Genomic DNA, 27,767 nt, shown 5'->3' on the forward strand with positions numbered 1-27,767 from the left:
TCTCTCTCTGTACCCCCTAGTCTCTCTACCCCCACCCTCTGCCCCCGTCCATTTTCTCTCTCTCTGTCCCCCATCCATTCGGTCTCTTTTCTCCCCAGCCCCCACCACACCCGTCCTTTTTTGAGCCTCGAACTAGCTTTGACCGCTGTATCAAGCCCTTCAAAGGACAGAGAGAGAAAAAATAGATGGTGATGACTCTGCTTGGGAGTCGGGAGGGGTGAGAAATGGCTGATCTTCAAAATTGAGAATACCTAAAATGATATATTCAGAAATATTGTTAAAGTCAGAAAGCATGTTCAAGTTTTTAAAAGAACTGCTGAAATCTTTCTGAAACTTTCACTGAAATAAGCACAGTCAGGCCACAGCTCAGGACAGGCTGGAAGGGGCGGATGGCCTAGTCCTAGTCTTGTGAAGTTGGTTCCAACTATCTCGAAATAGCGTCACAGAGCACAGAAACATACCCTTCGGTCTATACCAACCAGATATCCTAAATTAATCTAATGACCAATTTTCCAGTATTTTGCCCCTTATCCCTCTGAATCTGTCCTATTCATATCTCCATCCAGATGCATTTTAAATATTATCATTATACCAGCCTCCACCACTTCCTCTGACAGCTCATTCCATACACGCACCACCCTCTGTGCAAACAGGTTGCCCCTCAGAAATCTTTCCCCTCTCACCCGAAACCCATGTACTCCAGTTCTGGTCTCGCCCCACAACCTGGGGAAAAGACATAGAAAAGTTGAGTAGCCAGACAGAATGTAAAAGCAATACAATGTCGAATCACAGCGAAAAATAAATTGTGCCTATACCCCTTTTTTCCTATTGGCATTTGGACTCTTAAAATCTGACAGGAACACCAGCATCCCCAGTGAACATAGTACGCATGTTTTCCAGTGTCAGCACTACAGTGCGCATGCCCACCATCAGCAAAATTTAGGGCACGCTCATCGCTTTCCGCAAAAAATGGCGCGCGACCTTCCTTTGATGGCCCAATGGGGAACCCTGGAGGACCAGAACGAAATTGGTCCTCCTGCCAATCAGAGCCACTGCATTGTCTGAATGCGGAAGTTGGACCACGAGTTTCTGAAGCTGCTACTCCTGCACCTCTCTTTCTGAATCAACATTGAACTTCACCCAGACTGCAAATTCCTTCCTCTGTGTAAGATCTGTGAGTACGGCACTCTCTTTTCTCGCCCCCTTTGGCATTTCTATTTCTTTCCGGAGTTCAATTGTTGACTTGCATCAACTGAAAGGAAACGAAGTGATCCCAGGGAGGGGACAGACTATGGAAACGTGGTCCAGGTCTGTGTCTCAATTGGCAACATAGACAGACAGGAGGCTGGAAGGGCACAGCAAACAAGGCAGCATCAGGAAGTGGAAAAGTCGATGTTTCAGGTGCAAGCCTTCTTCAGGACTGGGGGTGGGTGCTGGGGCAGGGGCAGGGGCTGGGGCTAAAGTGGGGATAGGTGAAGAGAGGGAGAGGGTATGGCCTGATTAGTCAATTGGGGGAACAAATCAGGTTGGTGGCAGGAAGGAGTGGAAATGAGGGGCATGGGTCTGAGAAGGGAGTCGGGGGTGTAAAGGCAGGTTATTTGAAATTGGAGAACTCAATGTTGAGTCCTGCAGGCTGTAGGCTGCCCGGGGGGGGGGGGGGGGGGGGTGATGGGATGTTGTTCCCCCAATTTGCAGTTTGGTTCGTTGTGGTAATAGAGGAAGCCTAAGATGTTCTTGTTAGGAAGGGACTGGGAAGGGGAATTAAAACGGGAGGTCCGGACAACCTCTGCAGACCTGGCTGTGACGCTCGGTGAACTGTTTCCACAGTTTACGCTCGGTCTCCCCGATGTAGAGAAGACCACAATTTACAAACACGTGGCAAATGCAGTATCTCAATGTGAAGTTATAGCCATTGCTGTGAAACAAAAAGCAGAAAGGAGATGTATTGTTTAAATGGTGATATATTGGGATGTGGAGAAAGTCAGAACTACAGATGCTGGAGATTAGAGTCAAAGTTTGGGGCTGGAAAAAGGACCAGGAGACTCGACATTTTGGTTCCGAGCACTTCATCAGGAATGATGTGTGGATGTGCAAAGGGGCCTCAGCATCCTTCTACACCATTCACTGCCAGTTGAGTTCAGAAGTGGGGATATCTTCCTGCAGTTAGGGGGTCATTGAAAATATTCAAGGCTGAGTTCATGTGAATTTTGAACAACAAAGAAGTGGATGTTTCTGGGGGAAGGCAAGAAAATGGTTTTAAGACCAATACAGAACTGTTGTAAAGTTATACAGCATAGAAACAGACCCTTCAGTCCAACTAATCCATGCTGAATATATTCACAAACTAAACTAGTCCCACCTGCCTGTGTTTGGCCCATATCCCTCTGAACCTTTCCTATTCATGTACTTATCCAAATGCCTTTTAAACGTTGTTACTGTACCTGCATCCACCACCGTGTCTGGACATTCATTCCACACACAAACCACTCACAGTGTTTAAAACAAAAAGGTGCCCTTCCTGCCTTTTTAAAGTCTTTCTCCTCTCACCTTCAAATTTGCTGCCTAATCTTCATACCCCCACCTTAGGGAAAGGATACCCAGCGGTCACCTCATCTCTGTCCCTTGTGATTTTATAAACCTGTCAGGTCACCTCCAAACCTCCTGTGATCCAGTGAACAAGTCCCAACCTATTCATCTCGATGGTTGTGAATCTGCTGATAATCTGTTGAATGTTGGTGCTGGCTTGAAAGACCAAATGGCCTATTCCTGCTTCCAATTCTCTCACACTGTGTCCAGGACAGCAAGAGAACATAAGACAGCGGAGCAGAAATTGGACCATTCAAGGTCTGCTCTGCCATTCAATCATGGCTGATAGGTTCCTCAGCTACATTTGCCCACTTTGTCTCTGTAACCCTCCGTTGGCTTGATACTCAAGAACATCTCTATCTCAGTATTAAATATCCTCAGTGACCTGGCCTCCACAGCCTTCTGTGGCAGTGAATTCCATAGATTCACCACTCTCTGGCTGAAGACGTTTCTCCTTACCTCCATTCTGAAAGGTCTTTCCTTTACTCTAAGGCTGTGCCCACTGATTCTAGTCTCTCCAACCAATGGAAACACCTTCCCAACTTCCACTCTGTCCAGGCTGTTCAGTATTCTTTGTTTCAATTAGAATGCCCCGAGTGTGGGCCTGTTAATCAGCATGGCCCAGACCCTTTAGGATGAGGTACAGCAGAGATTACGTTGAGCAAACTGAGAATGTCTGGGGTGGAGATTTTCAACTTCAAGGGAATAAGAGAGGAAAGAGAGGTCACTGTGAATGAGAATTGATCAGGTGGGCTGATGGGCCAAGGTGTGGCAGTTTAATTTAGAGAAATGTGTGGTTTGCATTTTGATCCAATCCAGGCAGGACTGACACAGTTAAGGGGATGTTGCAGAACAAAGAGACCTTGGAGTGCAGGTTCATAGTTCCTTGAATCACTGGTAGACAGGATAGTGAAGGAGGCATTGGTATGCTTTCCTTTATTGGTCAGAGCAGAGAGTACAGGAATTTGGAGGTCATGTTGGAGCTGTGTAGGACATTGGTTAGTCCACGTTTGGAAGACTACATTCATTTCTGGTCTCCCTGTTCTAGGAAATATGTTGTGAAACTTTGAAAGGGGTCGGAAAAGATTTGAAAGGCTGCTGTCAGAGTTGGAGGGTTCGAGTAACGGGGAGAGGCTGAAATGGCTGGGGATATTTTCCCTAGAGCATTGGAGGCTGAGGGGTGACCTTATAGACTTTCGTAAGGGGAATGGATAGGGTGAATACCCAAGTTACTTTCGCCAAAGTAGAAAAGTCCAAGACTAGAAAGTATATGTTTGAGGTGAGGGGGAATTTTAAAAGGCATTTGGATGGGTACATGAAAAGGAAGGGTTTTGAGGGGTATGAGCCGCATGCAGGCAAATTGGATTAGGTTGATTTAGGATATTTGTTTGGCTGGACAACTTGGACCAAAGGGTCTGTTTCCATGCTGCATGACTCTAATCTTCTTTGGTGAAAGCAGAAGTGTGATTGTGAAGGCTAGAGTTTCAGAACAGCTTTCAAAGATGTTTTGCCCTTAATGGGAGCAGAAGAAGTTACGATGAAATTTTGCATTTGTGAGACAGCAACCGAGTGAGTGGGTACATCTGAGGTTTTGGTGGAAAGTGGAATATCATTGCACTGTGGGGATGAAACTTTACCCTATCCAGTCATTTCTGCTGGTGACTGAAACCAGGCTCAAGATTAGGAGGAGTAAATTTAAGACAGGGATGAGGAGGAACTGCTTTTCCTGGAGAGTAGTGAATCTTTGGAATTCTCTGTCCAAGGAATTAAGGCTAGTTGGGACAATGCAGGGAGGGGAGGACCAGAGACAATGGATAGATCAGCTGTAATCTTAATTAATGGCGGAGCGGCTGGGCGGGCCAAATGGCCTACTCCTGCTTCTATTACTCTGAAACTCTAACCCTGCATTTCCCATGGCTAACCCACCTAACGTGCACCTCCCTGGACATTATGGCCAATCCAAATCAAGACTGGTGAGTAATGTAGTTATGTGGAAAATGAACATCAGAGAACAATTGAAAGGGACAAGGAGAGTAAATGTACCAGCAATCAAAACTGGATTCTAAAGATCACAAAAATTAAAAATGGTGTGTCTGAATGTGTGCTGCATTGTGACAAAAGTGAAGGAATTGACGACACACATTGAAGAGAATAATTGCGATCTGACACTCCCTACAGAGACATGGCTTGAGGATGACAAGGATTGGATCCTGAATATTGAGGGTGTCCTCAAATGGGAAGCTCGGTAAAGGTGGAGGGTTGGCACTGCTAATCAAAGCACTGATCACAGGGTAGTCTGGTGTCAGCTCAGATTTCAGGTCCTGATTTCTCTGTCCTCTGTTCTCTTCTACACCTTCTGGAACAATAAAACATTCAGTAAATCAAGCCCCAACCCACAATCTCCCAGCCTGTCAACCATCCAGGCACAGTGTAGTCACAGCAGGGAATCAAACAAGAAAAATGAAACCAAATTTGAAATAAATAGGTGCTTGTGTTTAATGTTTGTTCATTAGGAAGTAAACCAGAAGTGGGGATCTCCCAGGATTCTGATACTGCCCTACTTGAGGAATTCTCTTTCCCCTTATATCTAACTATTAGCACCCAGCTATGATTTACAACAATGCTTACCCCAACAGAAGGCATATAGTCTCAAATAGACAGAGACATACAGGATGGAAATAGACGTTTTCTCTCTCTCATGCGCGTGCACACACATACATTCACTCCCGTGGACTTGTTTGTGTATGTTTGCAGAATTATATTTGCAGAGCTGGGCTAAAATGTCACTTTTTGTTATAAAACTTTAAGTTCTCTTGAGAAGGTGCCTTACAGGTAGTTCTGGGATTTGCATGTTAATAATACCTGCAACCCATTCGAAAAGATGAAATACTTCACAATCCAGGTTTGTTTAACAGGTCATTTCAGTGGCAGGACACTGTTGTGTTTTTCCATAAATTCTATGTCTTATGACCTTATTCTCCACAACCACCTAATGAAGGAGCAGCGCTCCAAATGCTAGTGCTTCCAAACAAACCTGTTGGTCTACAAACTGGTGTTGTGTGATTGTTAACTTTATCCATTTTAGGGGTGATTTCCTATACTAAATTATCTATAGTGCATAGGGATGTGCAGGTTAGGGTGGACTGGCAGTTCTAAATTACCCATAGTGCCCAGGGATGTGTAGGTTAGGTGTATTAGTCAGGAGGATTAATATTGAGCAATGGTTGAGGGTGAGTTACCCTTTGGAGGGTGGGTGTGGACTCGTTGGGCCGAGTGGCCTGCTTCCACACTTGGGATTCTCTGAAGGGAAGGAATTCCTGCAAACTGCAGGGCATCACAATGCGGAAGTGGCCCTGTCAGTTTCAGAGTGAAACTCCCTCCCTCTGGACAACTGTTCATCTTGGGAAGGAGAGGATGGGGGGGAATCTGTTCACTTGTAGCAGCTGGAGTGAATCCAGTGAGGGAGCAGACTCTGCAAACTCTTAATTACTTGGGCCAGGAGAGACGGAAGGATGGGGTGGGGCTGTTTTCCCCAGAGTCTGAAGGGTGACATTACGGACTTTTTATAGAATCCTGAGGGGTATGGATAGGGTCAATACTCAAGGTCTTTTCCTTTGGATGGGGGAAGTCCAGAATGAGAGGGTAATAGGTTTCAGGTGAGGGCGGTGGAGTGGGGGGAGGCATGGGGGGATGTAAAAGAGATTTCAGGGGCAAATTTCTTTTTATGGAGAGGGTGGCGCAGCTATGGAATGAGCTGCCAGAGGAGGTGGTGGGGTCTAGTACAACTTCAACAGTTAAAAAGCATGTGGATAGGCGTATGAATACGAAGGGTTCAGTGGATCGGGGCCAAGTGACGGTACATGCGACTGGAGTCATAGAGATGTACAGCATGAAACAGACCCTTCAGTCTAACTTGTTCTTGCCGAACAGATAGCCAACCCAATTTAGTCCAGGTGCCAGTCCATATTGGGGCCAAGTCTTGGCAAATATGACTAGATTAATTTACGATACCTGGTCAGCTCAGACAAGTTGGGCCAAAAGGCCTGTTTCTGTGCTGTATGACTGATTGTCTTCGGTGAAAGCAGAAGTGTGGTTGTGAAGACTGGACTTTCAGAGCAACTTTCAAAGATGTTTTGCTCTGACTGGGAACAGAAGAGTTTCACTGAGGTGTGTCGGTGTTAATGCCTTGATGTCTCAATTTGCTCCCACCTTCCTGGGGACATTTACCATTTTGTTCCACAAATAGCTGCTTTGCAGGTTATCCCATGAATTGACACACTTGTATTTGCTTCCCAGAATCAGACCTGCTCACTGTCAACTGTATCCCAGTGTTGTGGAGTTATCCAAAATGCAGAGAGATGTCAGTCTTGACGTTTTTGCTTTTCTGCCCCTGTAAGAATCAGCACCTTCAGGGGAATTAGTTAGAGCGGAGTGAGAACAGGTGGGGGGGAGGGGGGTGGGGTGGAAAGAGAGTGGGATTGTGCTTTCAATTTTGTGGAATAACAAAAGAAAAGAATATTCCACAGAAAGTAGAATTCCTTGTTCAGAATTTCTACCCTGCACTGACAGTGATGGCTTTTGTAATCTCTTTTTACAGAGTATTTGAAGATCTGATGACGGAAGTTTCAAAATGAACAGATGAAGGGCTTATGCCTGAAACTCTCCTGCTCCTCAGATGCTGCTTGACCTGCTGTACTTTTCCAGCGCCACACTTTTCGAATCTCACTCACCAGCGTCTGCAGTCCTCACTTTGACGTCAATGTCTGACAGTCACTCAGTCCATCGGGACCACAACAATTTTCAAGTATGATTCTATGAGAAGGAGCAAAGTTTTTTGGTTCCTGTGTCAGTACGTTTTCAGCATCAGTGGGACTGGATGAGAGACCCTACCATTGCAGTGCACTGAGTGTGTAGCCTGAAGCAGTTATACGGTCTGGGAAGAGGAATTCACGGTGGGGAGAGCCTCCGCACATGTTAGTGTGCAGCTGAAGCTTCGGCCATGGAGAAACCAGAGGTATCCCGCCCCGAGGAGAAACCATGGAAATGTGGCGACTGCGGAAAAGGCTTCCGTTTCCCGTCTGCCCTGGAGATTCATCGGCTCAGCCACACTGGGGAGTGGCCGTTCCCCTGCCCTGTCTGCGGGAAGGGCTTCAGCGATTCCACTAACCTCCAGATCCACCAGCGCGTCCACACGGGGGAGAGGCCCTTCAGCTGCCCTGAGTGCGGGAAGGCCTTCAGCAATTCCTCCCACTTGGTGAGGCACCAGCGGGTCCACACGGGGGAGAGGCCGTTCACCTGCTCTCAGTGCGGGAAGGGCTTCATCTGCTCCTACCACATGCTGAGGCACCAGCGGGTCCACACGGGAGAGAGGCCGTTCACCTGCTCTCAGTGCGGGAAGGGCTTCACTTGCTCCTCCCACCTGCGGAGCCACCAGCGTGTCCACACCGGGGAGAGGCCCTTCAGCTGCACCGAGTGCGGGAAGGCCTTCAGGAATTACACTAGCCTGCTGAGGCACCGGCAGCTCCACACGGGGGAGAGGCCATTCCGATGCCACGAGTGCGGGAAGGCCTTCAGCAATTCCTCTGACCTGCTGAGGCACCGGCGGATCCACACAGGGGAGAGGCCCTTCAGCTGCACCGATTGCGGGAAGGCCTTCACCCGCTCCTCCCACCTGCAGAGCCACCAGCGGGTTCACGTGTCTTCGCAGGGGGATTGAAGGAATGACAGCCGAGTGCCATTATCGACTGGACTATCAACCCACTTCCGGGGATTCTGGGTTCGATTCCCACCGCGACAGATGGTGCAATCAGAATTTGGTCATAAATCTGGAGTTCAGAATCTAACAATGAAACTATTTTTGGTGGGATGGGGGTGGAAGAAAACTTCCATCTGATTCACTCAGTTCTTTTTTTAGGGAAGGAAACTGTCATCGTGGGAGAAGAGTCACTCAGTCGTCCCAGCTGCATCCTTTACCCGATCTGGCCTACACGTGACTCCAGACCCACAGCAGTGTGGTTGACTCTACACTGCCCATCCAACGAACTTGGATACAGGATACGGGTTGAAATTGCTGAGTGAGGCAATACTTCCCCCGGGTTAAGGCTGTACCAAGGAAACAATTACAAAGGGACAACTTGGTGGTGACCAATAATGAAGAAAGTGAGGAGTTGCAGGGGATGTGTGCACTTTGACCTTGAGCTGTTTTTTAAAAAAATGCTACTTTTTCTATGCCTTTCTGCTGGGAGATTCTGAAGCTGTAACAAAGTTGGGTCATAATAAAGATTATCTGAACTTCACGCTGAGCTCAGACTCTCATTGAGAGCTTTGAACTGCAACAGGTTTTTGTTTTAAAACTGCTCATTTCTTTCAGGTGAAAGTGACAACTGCTGATGCTGGAGATCAGAATCAAGATGAGAGTGGCGCTGGTAAAGCACAGCAGGTCAGGCAGCGTCCGAGGAGCAGGAAAATCGACATTTCGGGCAAGGTTGATTTTCCTGCTCCTTGGATGCTGCCTGACCTGCTGCGCTCATTTCTGACAGCTTCCTGGACGATGTTTCCAATGTTGTGTATTGGTTCCAGCAGTCACTGAGTAGCCAGTATTGTTAGAAATTGTAAATTTTTCAGGAGTGCAGGTACTGCATCATCCCATTGTCATTATACAGTTTCCTGGTAGCACTGGGAGGTGTGGGCTGTGTCCACTGGAAACGATGTGGAGCTGCCGGTGTTGGACTGGGGTGGATAAAGTTAAAAATCTAAGAACACCAGGTTATAGTCCAACTGGTTTATTTGGAAGCACGAGCTTTCGGAGCGCTGCTTGGGATGTTTGTGGAACAGGATCATCAGATAGAACCACCCGATGAAGGAGCAGCGCTCCGAAAGCTAATGCTTGCAAATGAGCCTGTTGGAGTATCACCTGGTATTGTGTGAATTTTAACTTTGCACACCCCAGTCCAACACCGACAACTCCAAACCGGGTACATAGTTCTTTGAAAGTTGCATAATTGGGAGACAGGGTGGTGAAAGTGACGTTCAGCACACTTGCCTTCATTGTTCGCACCGTTCAGTGTAGGAGTTGGGACATCATGTTGAGGTTGTACAGGATATTGGTGAGACCACTTTTAGAGTGCTGAGTACACTTTTGGTCGCCCTATTAACGACCACAGGTTGACAGGTTACTTTATTTCGATTTATAAAATCATGGGTGGTGCAGGAAAGGTAAATATCACAGGGGGGAAATGGTGAATCTGCCCTTTTTTACTTAAATTCTAAAATGTCCAAATACCATCAGTGACAGCAGCGTCGCCAGAGAGAATAATGCTCATGCTCCTCGCTGCACGCAACACACGCTTCACGACTTCCTTTTGGTGGGCCACTCAGAAGCCCTGGAAGACCGGAAGCGGACTGTCCTCCTGCCAATCAGAGCCTTCCTGTGGTCTGAATGCAGAAGTTGGAACACTAGCTTCGGAAGCTGCTGCTGCTCTCCCTGAATGAAGATCGAGTTTGCTCCAGGCTGCAACCTCCTTACTCCGCCGGTACGCCACTCTCTTTATCAACTCCTTTTTCATTTTTTTCATGCTGGGCTTCAATTTTTGACTTGCAGCAACCGAACAGAAAAGGAAATTAATCCACGGAGTAGACAGAATCAGGAAAAGGTTTTCATAAACAGAAAGTGGTTCATGTATGGAATGAATGTCCCGAGGAAGTCGTCGATGCACGTTTCGATGCAACCTTTAAAAGACATTTGGATAAGTACATGAATAGGGAAGGTGCGGAGGGATATGGGGCAAACACCAGCAAGTGGCACTAGTTTAGGTTGAGAACATAGCACGGAATACTTCGACTGAAGGGTCAGTTTCTGTGCTGTCTGACTGTAACTGTTCTGTTGTGGTCTGAAAATCATTTTCTTGCCTTCCACTTTAAACGTTGTTACTATACTTGCATCCAACACGTAAACCACTCAAACAAAGCCACCTCATGTACACAACATAAAAATCTACACTTTGATGTTCAAAAATCAGATGAACTCAGCCTTGAATATATTCAATGACCCCCCTAACTGCAGGAGGACATCCCCACTTCTAATATATCACTTGCCTTGCTGATTGCTTGCTGCACCTGTCTGACAACTGGCATTGACTGGTGTAGAAGGACGCTGAGGCCCCTTTGTCCATCCACACATCATTCCTGATGAAGGGCTCATGCCTGAAATGTCAACTCTCCCGCTCCTCAGATGCTGCCTGTCCTGCCGTGCTTTTCTAGCACCACACTCTTAGACTCTGATTCCAGCATCTGCAGGTCTCACTTTCTGTACATCGGATGCTGAGGGTTAACCTTTATAAGGGTCAGTGAGTCAATACCCAAGGTTTTTTCACCAGGATAGGAGAGTCCAGAACTAAAATGCATAGCTTTTAGGTGAGTGGGGAAAGGGACATGAGGGGCAACCTTTTCACACAGAGTGGTACATTTATAGAACTGTCAGAAGAAGTGGTGGAGGCTGGAACAAGTGCAACGTTTAAAACCCATCTTGATGTGTAAATGAATAGGAAAAGTATGGAGGGATATGGGCCATGTGTAGACAATTGAGACAAGATTAGTTTAGGATATCTGGTCGACACTGACGAGCTGGGCTGAAGGGTCTTTTTCTGTGCTGTAATACTCAATTCAACTTCAGTGAATGCAGAAGCATGGTTGGACTTTCAGAGCAGCTTTCCAAGATGTTTTGCCCTTACTGGGAGCAAAAGAGGTTATAATGAAGTCTTTCGTTTATGAGACAGCAACTGAGTAAGGGAGTACATCTGAGATTTTGGTGCACAGTGGAAATTCATTGCACTGTGGGGATGAAGCCATACCCTATCCAATCATTTCTGCTAGTGAATGAGACAAGGCCTCAAGGTGAGGGGGAGTAGGTTTAGGACAGTGATGAGGAAGAACTGTTTTTCCCAGAGAGTAGTCAATCTACGGAATTTTACCCACCTAACCCACACATCCCTGGACACTGTGGGCAATTTAGCACGGCCAATCCAAATCAAGGCCGGTGAGTAATGTAGTGATGTGGAAAATGAACATCAGAGAACATAGAAAGGGACAAGGAGAGTAAATATACCAGCAATCAAAACTAGATTCTAAAGATCACAAAAATTTAAACTAAAAATTGTGTGTCTGAATGTGTGCTGCATTGTAACAAAATTGACTGCACACATTGAAGAGAATAATTATGATCTGAGACTCCTGACAGAGGCATGGCTTCAGGATGACAAGGATTAGATCCTGAACAGAGAGACATTAGTTAAATGGGAAGCAAGGTAAAGTTAAAGGTAGAGGGTTGGCACTGCTAATCAAAGCACTGATCACAGGGTGGTCTGGTGTCAGCTTGGGTTTCAGGCCCTGATTTCTCTGTCCTCTGTTGATCGCCCTGTTCCCACAGACTAAGATGTCGATCTGTTCTCAGCTCTTAAAGAAGTAAACCAGAAACAGGGGTCTCCCAGGAATCTTACACTGCCCTACTTGAGGAATTCTGTCACCCTTACATCTATTAGTACCCAGCTATGATTTACAATAACATTTACACCAACAGAAATAAAGCATCTGTTATCAAATAGGCATAGAGCACAGAAATAGACTTTTTCTCCATCTCATGCACACATGAGATAGATCATCCACGGGGGTGAGTTTGTATTTGCAGCATGACGTTTGCAAATACATTCTACTTTGCTCAAAGACTGCACAATCTGCAGGCAGTCAATACATGTAATATTTTGTAAATTCCACTTTGACAATAGATAATGGGCCCACTACTTTTTGTCATTTATATAAATGATTTGGATGTGAGCATAAGTGGTATAGTTAGTAAGTTTGCTGATGACACCAAAATTGGAGATGTAGTGGACAGCGAAGGAGGTTACCTCAGATTACAATGGGATCTTGATCAGATAGGCCAATGGGCTGAGAAGCGGCAAATGGAGTTTAATTTAGATAAATGTGAGGTGCTGCATTTTGGGAAAGCAAATCTTAGCAGGACTTGTACACTTAATGGTAAGGTCGCAGGGAGTGTTGCTGAACAAAGAGATCTTGGAGTGCAGGTTCATAGCTCCTTGAAAATGCAGTCACAGGTCAATAGGAAGCATTTGGAAAAGCTTTCCTTTATTGGTCAGAGTATTGAGTACAGGAGTTAGGAGGTCAGGTTGCGGTTTACTGGACATTGGTTCGGTCGGTGTGGAGTTTTTGGGCCGAGTGGCCTGCTTCCATACTGTGGGGATTCTCTGAAGAGGAATGGACTTTTGCAAACTGTGCAAGGCAAAGCAGGCATGTTGCGAGGGCTTGCTGCTGGCCTTGCCCCGCCTCATGCTCCTTCCCCCTCTTGCCCACCCCTTGTTGGCGTCACAATGGCCCTGTGAATTTCGGAGTGAAGGTTGCTCCCTCTGGGCAACTCTTCATCCTGGGAGGGAGAGAGAGGGGGGAGGGTGGGGTGATGTCTGTTCACTTGATGCAACTGGAGTGAATTCAGGGAGGGAGCAGACTCTGAAAACTCAGATATATGTCTTAATTACTCGGCTGAGGAGGGATGGAAGGATAAAGGAGGTGGAGTAGATCTCTTTTCTGTTCTTACTTTGTCTTTTCTTTTCTACCCTGGTCTGAAAGTGTTGACTTTTGTAATCTCTTTTTACAGAGAATTTGAAGATCTGAAGACAGAAGTTTCAAGATTAACAGATGAAGGGCTGAGGACTGAAATGTCGACTCTCCTGCTCCTCGGATGCTGCCTGACCTGCTGTGTTTTTTCAGCGTTGCACATTTCAACACTGACTCTCCAATGTCTGCAGTCCTCACTTTGACGTCTGACTGTCACTCAATCCATTGGGACAGCAAGGATTTTGGGCTATGATTCTGTGAAAAGTAGCAAAGCTTTTTGGTTCCAGTCTGACTGTTTTCAGCATCAGTGGGACTGAATGAAGGCCCTACTGTTGCAGTGCACTGTGTGTGGAGCCTGAAACAGTTATACGGCCTGGACAGAGGAATTCACGGCGTGGAGGGGCTCTATACGTGTTCGTGTGCAGCAGAAGCTTCAGCCATGGAAAAACCAGAGGAATCCCACCCTGTGGAGAAAAGATGGAAGTATGTCGACTGCGGGAAATGGTGAGAAACTTAATAAAGCCAAAGCACAAAGGGATCTGGGAGTGCTAGTCGAGGATTCTCGAAAGGTAAACATGCAGGTTGAGTCTGTGATTAAGAAAGCGAATGCAATGCTGTCTCTTATCTCAAGAGGGTTGGAATATAAAAGCAGAGATGTACTACTAAGACTTTATAAAGCTCTGGTTAGGCCCCATTTGGAGTACTGTGTCCAGTTTTGGTCCCCACACCTCAGGAAGGACATTCTGGCACTGGAACGTGTCCAGCGGAGATTCACACGGATGATCCCTGGAATGACAGGTCTAGCATATGAGGAACGGCTGAGGATACTGGGATTGTATTCGTTGGAGTTTAGAAGATTAAGGGGAGATCTAATAGAGACGTACAAAATAATACACGGCTTTGAAAAGGTGGATGCTAGAAAATTGTTTCTGTTAGGCGAGGAGACTAGGACCCGTGGACACAGCCTTAGAATTAGAGGGGGTCATTTCAGAACGGAAATGCGGAGACATTTCTTCAGCCAGAGAGTGGTGGGCCTGTGGAATTCATTGCCACGGAGTGCAGTGGAAGCCAGGACGCTAAATGTCTTCAAGGCCGAGATTGATAGGTTCTTGTTGTCTAGAGGAATTAAGGGCTACGGGGAGAACGCTGGCAAGTGGAGCTGAAATGCGCATCAGCCATGATTGAATGGCGGAGTGGACTTGATGGGCCGAATGGCCTTACTTCCTCCTATGTCTTATGGTCTTATGGGAAAGGCTTCCGTGTCCCATCTGCCCTGGAGACTCATTGGCGCAGTCACACCAGGGAGAGGCCATTCTCCTACCTCAGGTGCAGGAAGACCTTCAGCACTTCATCCCCTCTGCTGGCCCCACCAGCAGGTCCACACGGGGGAAGAGGCCCTTCAGCTGCCCAGAGTGCGGGAAGGGCTTTACCCAGTCCTCCCACCTGCGGAAGCACCAGCGAGTTCACTTGCCACTGCAGGGGGATTGAAGGAGCGACGGCTCAGTGCCATAATCAACTGGACTGTCAACCCAGTTTAGGGGACTCCCGGGTTTGAATCCCACTGTGGCAGATGGCGGAATTGGAATATGGTCAGAAATCTGGAGTTCGGAATCTATCGTTGAAACCATTTTCAGGGGATGGAGGGAGGTGTGGTGGTGGGAGAAAACCCCTATCCGATTCACTAACATCCTTTTTAGTGAAGGAAACTGCCATTGGGGGAAAAAGAATCACTCAGTCATCCCAACTGCATCCTTTACCCAGTCTGGCCTACGTGTGACTCCAGACACGCAGCAGTGTGGTTGACTCTACACTGCCCCAGAACAGGCAAATGCACGGAGAGAAGCTTACTTGGAGACATGATATGGGTTCAAATTGCTGAGTGAGGCAGTATTTCCTATGGGTTATGGTTGTACCAAGGATCCAATTCCAAAAGATTCCTGCTGCGCTTTTCCAGCAACACATTTTCAGCTCTGATCTCCAGCATCTGCAGTCCTCACTTTCTCCTCCAATTACAAAGGGACAACTCTGTACTGACCAATAGTTAAGGAAGTGAGATGGCAGGTGGGATGGGGCAGGAGTGTATGCGCTTTGATCTTGAGCTGTTTAAAAACAAAATCAACTACTCTTTCTCTGCCTTTTTGCTGGTGGGGATCTGAAGCTGTAACAAACTTGGGTCACAATAAAGGTTACTTGAACATACTGCCAGGCTCAGGCTCTCATCGAAAGCTTTGCGCTCCAAGCGGTTTTTGTTTTAAAGCTGCTCATTTCTTGCAGCCTCCTGCATTGAGTTTCCAATGTCGTGTATCAGATGAAGCAGTGAATTACTAGCTAATATTGTTAGAAATTGTAAATTTTTCAGGAGTGCAGGCACTGCATCGTTTTATCGGCAGATTATTGGAGGACGGCGAGGTGTGGGATGTGTTCACTAGAAACGAGGTGGTGGAGGTGCTGGTGTTGGACTAAGTTGGACAAAGTTTAAAAATCACAACACTGGGTTATAATTCAACAGGTTAATTTGGAATCACTACTTCATCGGGTAGATGTGGTGCAGGATCAGAAGACACAGTTTACACTAAAAGGTCACAGTGTCATGCAACTGATTTGATATATTTATCAAATGTACATTGCTGTTAAGTCTTTCATCTTTTAGAATGGGTTGCAGGTTTTAGTTCATTAATGCGTACATCCCAGAGCTACTATTAAGTCATATTCTAGAGATCATTTAAGGTTTTTTTTTAAACTGGTGACATCTCAGCCCAGACAATGCATGAAAGGTGTGTCAGTATCACAATCTTAAATCAGACTGGTTCTTTTTCCAAACTAGGAATTTATAAAATATTACATGGATTGACTACCTGCATGTTGTGCGCTTCTTCTGCAAAATTGAATATATCTGCAAATTCAAATTCACCCCATCGTTATATGTATGTGTGTATGAGAGAGAGTGCATGTGTGATGGAGGGGAAGCCTGTGAGAGGGTAAGTGTGTTGGGGCGGTGTATGTCTGAGAGAGAGAGTGTGTGTGTATGAGAGGGGTATAGATAAAAGTGAGGGGTTGCATTTTCCTAAAATAAGGAAGGGTAGGGCTTGTACAGAGGGATATGGGGTGGGGTTCAGGTACATACTTCATTGAAAGTTGCAGCACTGGTTGGAAGGGTGCTTCAGAAGGCATTCAGCACACTTACCATTTGTTCACACCCCATTGAATAAAGGAGCTAGGACATCACGTTGAAGTTGTACAGGATGTTGGTGAGGCCACTTGTGGAGTATTGAGAACGCTTCTGGTGGCCCTGTAATAGGAAGAATACTATTACAGAGGGTTCAGTAAAGATTTACCAGGATATTACCAAGACTGGAGGGTTTGAGTTATAAGGAGAGGCTGAGACTCTTTTCACTGGAGCACAGGAGGTTGAGGGGTGACCTCATTTGAGATTTATAAAATGAGGGTTATAGGGAAGATGAACATCAAAAATAACGAGGAGCGTGCGCGGTTATGCCAAGTGACGAAGGGAGAAATCGTGGCAATTGGACACTTTAAATCCGTCAGGAACAGCATCTCCATACAGCATAGTGCGCATGTCAGGTGAGGTGCCAGAAGACTGGAGGTTGGCTAACATAGTGCCACTGTTGAAGAAGGGTATTAAGGACAAGCCAGGGAACTATAGACCAGTGAGCCTGATGTCGATGGTGGGCACGTTGTTGGAGGGAATCCTGAGGGACAGGATGTACATGTATTTGAAACGGTAAGGACTGATTAGGGATAGTCAATGTGGCTTTGTGCGTGGGAAATCATGTCTCACAAACTTGATAGAGTTTTTTGAGGAAGGCAGAGCAGTAGATGTAATCTATACGGACTTCAGTAAGGCGTTCAACAAGGTTCCTCATGGGAGACTAATTAGCAAGGTTAGATCTCACGGAATACAGAGAGAACTAGCCATTTGGATACAGAACTGGCTGAAAAGGTAGAAGACAGAGGGTGGTGGTGGAGGTTTGTTTTTCAGACTGGAGGATCTCCACTGTGACCAGTGGAGTGCCAGAAGGATCGGAGCTGGGTCCTCTACTTTTTGTCATTTACATAAATAATTTGGATGCGAGTATAAGAGGTACAGTTAGTAGGTTTGCAAATGACACCAAAATTGGAGGTGTAGTGGACAGCGAAGGGGGTTACCTCAGATTACAACAGGATCTTGACCAGATGGGCCAATGAGCAGAGAAGTGGCAAATGCAGTTTAATTCAGAAAAATGTGAGGTGCTGTGTTTTGGGAAAGCAAATCTTAGCAGGATCTTATACACATAATGATAAGGTCCTAAACTTACCAATTTCGTTCTGATCAAATCCAGGAGAACAGGAAGCATTGGGGTTATGACGCGGCCATGACAAGCCCAATACTGACCTTGCCTGTTGGCCCCATTCCACGAGAAATATGAGACCACAAGTTGGGGCCTCTAGTTGTGACCGAACATTTACGCTGCTGCCTTAGACATCCTTTGGTGTTCCCCCTCCCAGGGTGGGAACCTGCTGACTATGCTTTTTTAGCTGGAGATTGTAAATGACTTATTGTTGGTTGCATTATCGCTCAAACTTCACAAAACCAGTCGCAATAAAGCCATGTTTTCTCACGTCCGTGAATTTATTGCCCTGCAGGAAACTCGAGTTCTGAACAAAAACCGGAGCACACTCAAAACGTCGGCTCTGTTTACCTTTCCACAGATGCTGCTCGACCCATTGGCTTTCTGCAGTATTCGCTGTGTTTGTTCGACACAAATGCTGCTTTCCATTAAAGAACTTCAATCCCTGTCCTCTGGTAACTGACCCTAGTCAGTGGCAATAGGTTCTTCTGATCATTAACTTGTCCATTCACACCACGTCTTCTCCCATCATTGCCAACAGTCCCTGGAAATCTCCAGTTAACCTTCTTTGCTCCAAAGAGAACATTCCCAAACTCGGGAATGTCTCCACAAAATGGAAATTCCTCATCCCTGGACATGATGCATGTGTTACAATGGGGAAGAGGTTTTGGCAAAATATTGTCAGTTAGAAGGTGGAAAAATGTTCAGGAAGTAAAACAGAAATCCCAGTCTCCAGCTTTGTGAATCTTTAGAAACTCTTTGGGAAGTGGAATTAGAGGAGAATGAAGGATGAACTGTCCGACTGAGCAGAGACAGTCCAGACACCGTCCCTTTGTTTAAGAGGCTGATTGACTCTGATATTCTCGGGACATGAACTGACCCGAGACATTGAAAGAATTCTCTGCACATCAGGAATTCAAACCCATTCTCGGCTCGGGGCCATTGAGAAAATTCGGGAAGAGGCAAAACACTGAAAGGCTCGGAGGGCGATGGCCCCGGTGTCGGAGAGCTCGTTCCTCGTGACATGGATGTGCCTGCAGATGGTGGGATCAGGCTGTTCCCATGTCTCCATAATGAATGTCCAAGGCTTTATTATGGAAAAGTAAAACTGACAGAAGACAATGGTAATTTTGGGCGGGGCGGGTTGAATTATGAATTGATTAGTAGGTTCCTCAAAGAAACTGTGGAAGCGGTGCTGGGGCCAGTCTCTGTGGCGCAATTGGTCAGCGTGTTCGGCTGATAATTGAAAGGTTGGTGGTTCGAGACCACGCAGGGGCGGGCTGTTTCTTGTTCTCGCTCCTACCGCTTTCTTGGCTGCGAAAGTGCACGTTTTTAATGGTTTCAAGAAAATGTTTCCCAAACGGAAATCTTTTCCACTGAGGCAGTACAAAGGGGTTTCTGAATTGATTGAATTTCTAACGTATAGGACTGCGGATGCTGAGAATCCGAGAGAGAAAGCGAAACTGCTGGAGAAACTCAGCAGGTTTGGCTGTACCTGGATGAGGAAAAAAACGAGTTCTGAAATGTTGTCTCTGATTCTCTTTCCACAGATGCTGCCTGACCTGCTGAATTGTTCCTGCAATTTCTGTTTTTGTTTTAACTGAACGTCCATTTCATCTTTCGGGATGAAACACCCAGACTCGCCATTTGCAGATATTTATCCCTTTCGAAACCTGTGAAGTGATTGGATTCAAACAAACTCTGTAATGATTCACTCTTTCTCAGCTCCACAGGCAGAGAGACCTGGGAAATGAAGCTGTCAGTGTGGTTCTGTATTGGTGGGCCGAGTGGTGAATGCGATGGACATGAAATCCATTGCGGTTTCCCCACGCAGGTGTGAACTGCCGACTACAGTTGAGAAATGTCGTCAGAAAGAAAAGGGAGATTGCTCCAAGGCTTTTTAAAAGATGCAAATCAGTGGAGGGGTTGAAGTATTTCAGTCACATTGGGACTGGTGGGAATCTGCAACCCACTGCCTGTCAGGGTGGAACAAGCAGATATCCACAGAGCTGCCATTGAGGCGATGAGCCAAGAGTTTGGAAATGAGACGAGAACAGTGTGGGGCGTGAAGTCGTGATCGAAGTTAAGCAGGCACCTGAGGACAAAGGTGTTTTATTTGCCAGTGAAAGATACTGCTTCACAAAGTTGGGACTATGGAAGGGAAGCAGTGACGGTGATTATCTTTGGCTGTTCACCTTGTGAATGTTCCCATTGCTGCGCATGTCCGTGTTAACGTCAGAACTCTGCAGCATGGCGGCGCCAGATCCGCACAGTGCCAGGGGCGCAATGGATGACGCATCTGACTCCACCTACCTGTTTGAAATGCAGCTCAAAGCTTCTTCACACACCCCAATTAATCTTTCTCATTGTCCTGAAGCCGGCATACGGTTTGAATTCCTGATCTGCAGGAACGAGACTCTTTTCACTGTCTCGCGTCAGTAAATGTCCCTGAGAACATCTGAGTCATGTCACAGCGCTGTCAGAGGAGGGGAAGCTGAAATAGCCCCACACGCTGCTCATGGGCACATTTCACTTTCCCCAATTCACCGCCCCAACCACTGCGGCTCCTGGGAGTGGAAAGGGAACAAGCACCAAAACCAAGTCTCAGATTTGTAAGTCTTCAGGAAATAAGAAAACTGTTCATCCCTTCGGGTCTTCCATCCTGTGCTGACAGCCTTGATTTTAAATGGCTGTCCAGTCAGTGCCGATTCGTTTTGGCTGAAAAAATCTTCCTTATCTAATCCCAGCATTTCTTGCCACAGAGACCTGTGTGGCAGAGTTCATGTATATATTTCCTTGTATGGTATCTTGTAAATAACATTCGTTTGCTGGTTGTTTGTATCGGGTATTTCAGGTTCATTAGCCGCTGTTTAAGTGTGTTGGTAGGTTTGTGGGCTACCATGATGCTGAGAGGGTTGAGTTGTCTGGACATCATTTCACAGATATCTTTAATGTAAAGTAATGTGGCTCGGGTTTCTGTAGAAGTTGTGTCTGCTTGTGTCAGTTTGTTGATGTGAAATCGGCACACTGGGTTTATTGGGTAGGCAAACGTGAGGACTGCAGAGGCTGGAAACCAGAGTTTCCAGTGGAAAAGCACAGCAGGTCAGACAGCTTCCGAGGAGCAGGAAAATCGACGTTTCGGGCAAAAGCCCTTCATCAGGAATCGAGGCAGGACCCCTCCAGGGTGGAGAGATAAATTGGGGGGTGCTGGGCCAAAGGTAGCAAAGAGTACAATAGGTGAATGCGGTTGGGGACGTAGGTGACAGGGCAGAGAGGAGGGTGGAGCGGCTAGGTGGGAAGGGAGATTGGCAGGTAGGACAGGTCCTGAGGACAGCGCTCAGCTGGAAGGTTGGAACTGAGGTAAGGTGTGGGGAGGGGAAATAAGGAAACTGGTGCAGTCCACATTGATGTCCTGGGGTTGAATGTATCCGAGGCAGAAGTTGGGACGTTCTTCCCCCAGACATCGGGTGGGGAGGGAGGGGCGATGGAGGAGGCCCAGGTCCTGCATGTCCCTAGCAGAGTGGGAGGGGAGGTTGAAATGTTGGGCCACAGGGCGACGGGTGTCCTGGAGATGTTCCCTCAAACGCTGTGACTTGACTCTGCGACGGGGCTCCAGTCTTTCCAATGTAGAGGAGACCGCATCGGGAGCAATGGAGACAAGAAACGACTTTGGTGGAAGCCTTCTGAATACCGTGACCCGGGTTCGATTTCCGGGCAGGAAAGCAATTTTCAGTAAAGCTGTCAAACTGCGCTAACATCTCCGTGGTGGTCTAGTGGTTCGGATTCGGCGCTTTCACCACTGTGGCTCGGGTTCAATTCCCGGTCATGGAAACAATTTGCAGTGTATTTTTTTGGCTGCCCATTCTCCTTTAATGCGCTGTAGAGTTACTTATTGGTCTTCGTCGTCACTGGGTGCTGCAGTGTGTAGTGGTTCTTTGAAATAGTGCCCTCGTTCAGATTTGTTTGTAGGTGTAGGGATGGTTACTTTTGTAGCTAAGTACTTGGTTCGCGTGTGCTGTTTTCCTGTAGAGGCTGTTTTGAATTTACAATTGAGTGTTCGTTCTGTTGTGACATCTAGAAATGGCACTTTGTTGTTGTTCTCCTCTTTTGTGAATTTTATGCCAGTAAGGAGATTGTTGATGGTGTTGTAGGTTTCCTCTAATTTGTTTCATTTTTTGATGACAGAAGTGATTCATGGGTATTTCGTTGATTTGTTTGTAGGGCTTGTTATTGAATATAAAGTGGTAGGGCACAGTTCCACGAGGTTGACGGTGCTATCTTTGCTGATGAAGTTGGTGCTGTGTTTTTGTCTTTAGTTCTTCCAGTAGTATCTTCAGTTTTCTTTGGTCACGTTGATGTTAGTGGATGTGAACAGGGCTGTTATGGCAAACGACAACATTATTCCATCCTCTTCTATCTTCGTGTCTTTGGTGTTCAGGAATTCTTGGATGGAGTAAATGGAGTGGCATGAATCTTCGACTTGGTGTTTTAGTCCTCAGTGGAGGCCTTTGACTAGTCTGTACATTGGTGTTCCAAGTAGTGAGACTATGGCCTGAGGGGGGCTCCTAGTTTGAAAAAGAGGAGAACAACAATAAACTGCCAATCTTAGATGTCACAGTCGAGCGAACAGTCAATGGGGAACTTCAAACTTGCATCTACAAAAAAACAACACACACAAACCAAATACTTAACCACAGAAGCAATCATCCCAACACCCACAAACGAAGCTGCATCAGGACATTATTTCAACGAGCCACTACACACTGAAGCACAGAGAAACTACGAAGTCCACAAGAGAAATACGTATATCGTGTATTTAAGGAGAACGCCTCCCCAATAAACCCATTCCGCCAATTTCTCAGTGATGCTTCCAAGCTCACTCTCAAAAATTCGGTTTTTCCCTCCATTCTTTCCTGTTTGTTTTTTGTGGGTTTTGAAAGCTTTCCCAATCCTCTGACTGAGTATTGGAGTTGGGAAGTTATGTTGTGGCTGTACAGGACATTGGTGAGACCACTTTTAGAATATTGTGTGCAATTCTTGTCTCCCTCCTATCAGAAGGATATTGTGAAATTTGAAAGGGTTCTGAAGCACCAATGGGTCCACAGTGGGGAAGAGGCCCTTCTGCTGCCCTGAGTGTGGGAAGGCCTTCAGTGATTTCTCTCTCCTGCTGACGATCAGTTGGTCCACACCGGGGAAGGCTGTTCTCCGGCCCCAAGTGTGAGATGGTCTTCAGCAGTTCTTCCCACCTGCTGAGTCACCAGTGGGTCTACACTGAGAGGCCGTTCTTGTGCCCCGAGTGCAGGAGGGGAATTGCTCTTTCGTCCGACCTACTGGCCCATTGGTGTGTCCAAATGGTAGAGAGGTCGTTCAGTTGCTCTATGTGCAGGAAGGCCTTTAGCAATTCCTCTGCCCTGCTGAGGCACCAGTCTATCCACACCGGGGAGAAGCCGTTCTCCTGCCCCGAATGCGGGAAGGTCATTACCTGCTCCTCCATACTGCTGAATCACCATCTGGACCACACGGGGGTGTTGTGGGGGGTGGGGGGAGACAGTGGCGGAGGGGGGGGGGGAGGCCATTCTGCTGCCCTAATTACGGGAAGGCCTTCAGCAATTCCTCCGCCCTACTGAAGATCCAATGTGTCCACACCAGCTGGACCGAGTGTGGGAAGAGGTTCATGTTTTCCTACAACTTGCAGAAGCACCAGCGGGGGCACCAGCGCTCCCAGCAATCTTATCCTACCATTGATGCTGCCTTTGGTCACCTCCCAGGACTGAACCTCCTGCCATTTCTGACAGTGGATGCAGTGGGACAGTAGGTGGGCTGTTTTAGTCTTCTGCTGGACTACAATTGCCTTCCCGATACCCCACAATCACAACTCCATGGGGGCTCAGGGTTAGCACTGCTGCCTCATGGCACCAGGAACCCAGGAATAATTCCACACTTGGGGGTCTGTGTGCAAGTTATGGAGGGTAGGAAAATGGATCTGAGTGGGTTAGTCTTCGGAAGATCAGTGCAGATGTGTTCGGCTGAAGGACCTGTTTCCACATTGTGGGAGTTCTATGATTCTATGAGCTTTGCCTTCAGTGGACACTGTTGCTCATTGAGCCCGGGACTGCACATTGCCAATGAAATGATCCAGAGAAACCTAAGACCGCAAGACCATCGGAGAAGAAGTTCGGCCTACTCTGCCATTCGTTAGTAACAAAAGTATTGGATGAGATTAGCTACACTGCGGAAACAGGCCATTCGTCCCAACAAGTCCACACCGACCCTCTGAAGTGTAATCCATCCAGACCCATTTCCCTCTGACCAATGTGCCTACCTCTAAGGGGAAATAAACATGGCCCATCCACATGACCAGCACATCTTTGGTTTATGGAAGAAAACAGGACCACCCAGAGAAAAACCACGCAGACATTGGGAAAAAGTGCAAATTCGTCACAGACAGTCACCCAAGGCTGGAATCAAACCTGGGTCCTTGGCGCTGTGAGGCTGCAGTGGTAACCACTGAGCCACTACATATTTCAACCCGAAGTAGGCAAGCAGGAGGTTGGGAGAATGCAGCAAGCCAGGCAGCACCAGGATGTGGAGTAGTCAGCGTTTTGGGTATTAACCCTTCTTCAGGACTGAAACGTTGACTTCTCTGTGAGAAACGATTTACAGGAATGTTGCTGGGGGTTGGAGGGTTTGAGCTACAGGGAGAGGCTGAATAGGCAGGGACTGTTTTCACTGGAGCATCGGAGGCAGAGAAGTGACCGAATAGCGGTTATACAATCATGAGGGGCATGGACAGTGTAATAGAAAATGTCCTTTCCTTGGGGTGGGGGAGTCCAGAACGAGAGGGCATAAGTTTAGGGTAAGAGGCGAAACAAATTAAAGGGACAACTTCTTCATGCAGAGGGTGGTACATATATGAAATGAGCTGCCAGAGTATATGGGTCAGGTGCTGTCAAATGGGAGTAGATTAATATAGGATATCAGGTCAGCATGGACAAGTTGGACCGAAGGGTCTGTTTCCATGCTGTATGTGTCTCTGACTACTGGTCCTGATGTAACTTTAAAATAGTGTCCACGTAACTTTGAATAGTTCAATCTTGTTGAGCTCACCTCCTGAAAAGTTTCAGATGAATCCCTCTGAGAGATACTGTTTAAACATGCTGAGTTGGACAAAGTATCCCATCAAGTTCAACACAAACCCAGAGTTGAAGAAGTCAGAAGTCAGAACACCAAGGGGACCAAAACTGATCACAATATTCCAGGTGCAGCCTCATCAACGTCCTGTATAACTCCAACATAACTTGCCAACATCTATACTCAGTTCCCTAACTGATGAAGGCCAGTGTGCTGAAACCTTTCTTCACTGCCTTGTGTACCGATGTTGTCAGAGATATAGGACCTACTTTAAACTGATCCACGATCCAGCTGCTGGGAGCACAGAAGTAGAGAATTGCTGCGTGAGTGTGCTGGGTAGATAATCCAGAGGTCGATGGGTACATACCATGTCATGCTATTGCTCAATGTCTCTGTAAGCTGCTTTCATATACAAAGGTTCTCTGTTCTGTATCTTGCCTTTGCATCTGCTTCCCAAAGCTCCTTCAGTGGAGGCGTGGCCGCTGGAGCCCAGGAGTTCAACAACCCCCCGGAGCTGGAGGAAGGTCCAAGCTCCAATAAGCGGAGGGTGGGGGGGGGGGGGGTGGGTGGTGGGGGTGGGTGGTAAGTCTGGAAGCTGGATTTGCTCAATGCTTGTATTTTAACTCATTTAAATGGTACCTACTGTATGGGGCTATGGTTTACATTAAAACCGAAGGATCATATCAGAGTGCTTATATTTAGCAGTGGTAGTTGGTAAAATGCACTTTCTGGGGGAGCACTTTCTATGATGCTGCATTTCTTGCCTTCTGCCCTTCTCCCATTTCTTACCTCCCATCTTGATTTTATTTTTTTTTGTCAAATTTAATTTCAGATTAATCAGACTTGCGATTTACTGTGTGCTATTAATTTGTTTGTTCGAATATTTCAAGTCAAAATGAATGCTGTAATTTAATTTCTGATGTCAGAGTTTGACATTGAATGTGCAGGTGTGAATACCAGTAAGTTGTGAAAATAAATCAAGAACTTGTGGTTTTGAACAAAAAGAGCAGTTCACTGATATTCATGGCATCGTCTCATTTGGGCGTGATGATTCAAATCTGACCAACAAACCGTTTCATGAAGTCATCCAATTGAATAAAAATTTTCTTTAATTTAATAAAAGAAAATAATTCTGGCAGGCTAAGATTTATGCAATCTATTTGTAAGATTATGTCCATTGCTTGCAATATGGTCTCATCCACATTGGGGAAACTGGATGCCAACTAACCGAATATTTCAGGGAACAACTCTGGGACTCTAAATCTGAACGAAACACCGCCCTGTGGCTCAACACTTTAACTTCCCCGCCCATTCCACCAAGAACATGCAAGTCCTGGGCCTCCTCCACTGCCAAACTCTTGCTACCCGACACTTGTAGGAAAAACTCCTCAACTTCTGCTTTAGGACCCTCCAACTACATGGTATCAATACAGTTTTCATCAGTTTCCTTATTTCCTCTCCCCCACCTTGTCCCAGATCCAACCTGCCAATTCGACACCAACCTCTTGACCTGTCATACCTGTCCACCTTGCTTCTCACCTATTTATTCCACCCTCATCTCTGACCTATCACCATCAATCCCTACCTCCATCTACCTATTGCACTCCCAGCTGCCTTCCCTCCAGCCCCACTTCCTTCCCATTTATCTCTCAGTCCCCTTGGGCCACCCTTTCTTCCTGATGTAGAGCTTATGCTCTAAACCAAGTCTGTGATGAAGCAACATCCTCAACAAATAGGAAATAGCTCCCAAGTCAGATTCCATCCCCTCTTCTGTTTCCCAGTTCTTTCAGAAATAAGGAATGTCTTTTCCTTCCACTAGAAAGTGGTCTTCCCCTTTGCGCTGTCTGAAGTGTTATCCCTCACCACTACTTCAGACACCTTTTAAGAATCCTTTCAACCTGTTTTTCTAACAATTGTAGAGGTGACCAAAAGCAAACATTTCACTCCTCCTCAATGTCCCATTTCTCCTCCTATGAGCCATTTTGTCCTGTTGTCTCTGTTACAAGCAGCCGAGTGCACTTGGTTTCTGAATTGAAAATTGGCCATTGAAGTGAACAGGATTAATATTTATCGATGACTAGCTGTGTGTGCACTAACTGTAATTTTCCATCAATATGATGTCTTTTGTTCCACCAAAATTGGAAACAATGATCTGTGTTTATATTGCAGTTGGATGTAGAAAATCATCCCAGCGATCTTCACGTTATTATAGTTTACTGAGACCATAACATCATTACGTGGCAGTGTGATGTCACTAAAACCTGGATGGCAATCTCTAGATTATGTTGCAAAAATATCGGTATAATGTGATTCACACCCCGCTGTCACCAACTAAACGATCCGGCTACGTTTAGATCCCGTGATGAACAGTCTGTGTTTTACTTCTCACATTGCGGGGAGCTGAGCATTTACCCAAACAATGGGCACACCACCTCCCCGACACAGTGTTCACAAATCAAACTGACAGCAAAGATTCACATGTGATCGAAAGTTTCCGCAAAGAAAATTTGACACAACGGATATCCAGAGTGAACGTTCTCCTTTCTTTATTTGAAATATAAGACGTTGACTGTAGTGAGCCTGTCGTGATTTGAACGCACAACCTTCTAATCGGGAGTCAGACGCGATACCATTGCGCCACAAGCTCACTGACTGCTGAGAACCTCTATTAATGCTTAAGGGAAGTGATCGCACTACAATGATTTTACGTTCATATCTGTTCTGTTTCTCCCCCTTCTCCTTCTGTCTCTCGAAACAATTTCCAACTCTCTCTCAATAAAAATCTGAAAGAACTGCGGATGCTGTATATCAGGAACAAAAAACAGGAGTTGCCGGTGACCCTTCCACAGAACAGATGGTGATTGGGAAAATGTCGGTTTATATTTAGGAGATATTGTGGACGGAAAGCGGAGATCAGGACGGAGCCCAAAGAGAAGGAAGAACTGTTGGACAGAACAAGGAGTTGATGACGGTCTGCGTGGGAGGGTTAATGGAGACTGTTCGTGGCTACGTAGTGTCGAATGACAGACTATGTGATAACAAGGCTTGGTGTGTGTGGAAGGGGCGAGGATACTG

The 27,767-nt window shown here is 46.5% G+C and overlaps 1 protein-coding gene and 1 long non-coding RNA gene across 3 annotated transcripts; both read left to right on the forward strand.

The window, feature by feature from the left end:
* Nucleotides 1-7,199: 7,199 nt before the first annotated feature.
* Nucleotides 7,200-8,348, forward strand: LOC140460307 (uncharacterized). Its single transcript, XM_072554781.1, has one exon. The coding sequence runs from the start codon at nt 7,586-7,588 to the stop codon at nt 8,300-8,302; it is 717 nt and encodes a 238-aa protein (XP_072410882.1). The 5' UTR covers nt 7,200-7,585; the 3' UTR covers nt 8,303-8,348.
* Nucleotides 8,349-10,044: 1,696 nt separating this feature from the next.
* LOC140460311 (uncharacterized) lies at nt 10,045-27,500 on the forward strand. Of its 2 annotated transcripts, none has more exons than XR_011953978.1 (3): nt 10,045-10,118; nt 13,253-13,781; nt 26,862-27,500. It is a non-coding gene; the product is annotated as an uncharacterized lncRNA (long non-coding RNA). The 2 variants fall into 2 exon arrangements; XR_011953979.1 differs by lacking the exon at nt 26,862-27,500 and adding an exon at nt 19,112-19,619.
* The last annotated feature ends 267 nt before the right edge of the window (nt 27,501-27,767 follow it).

Source organism: Chiloscyllium punctatum, chromosome 36 (assembly GCF_047496795.1).
Source record: "Chiloscyllium punctatum isolate Juve2018m chromosome 36, sChiPun1.3, whole genome shotgun sequence".
NCBI lineage: Eukaryota > Metazoa > Chordata > Chondrichthyes > Orectolobiformes > Hemiscylliidae > Chiloscyllium > Chiloscyllium punctatum.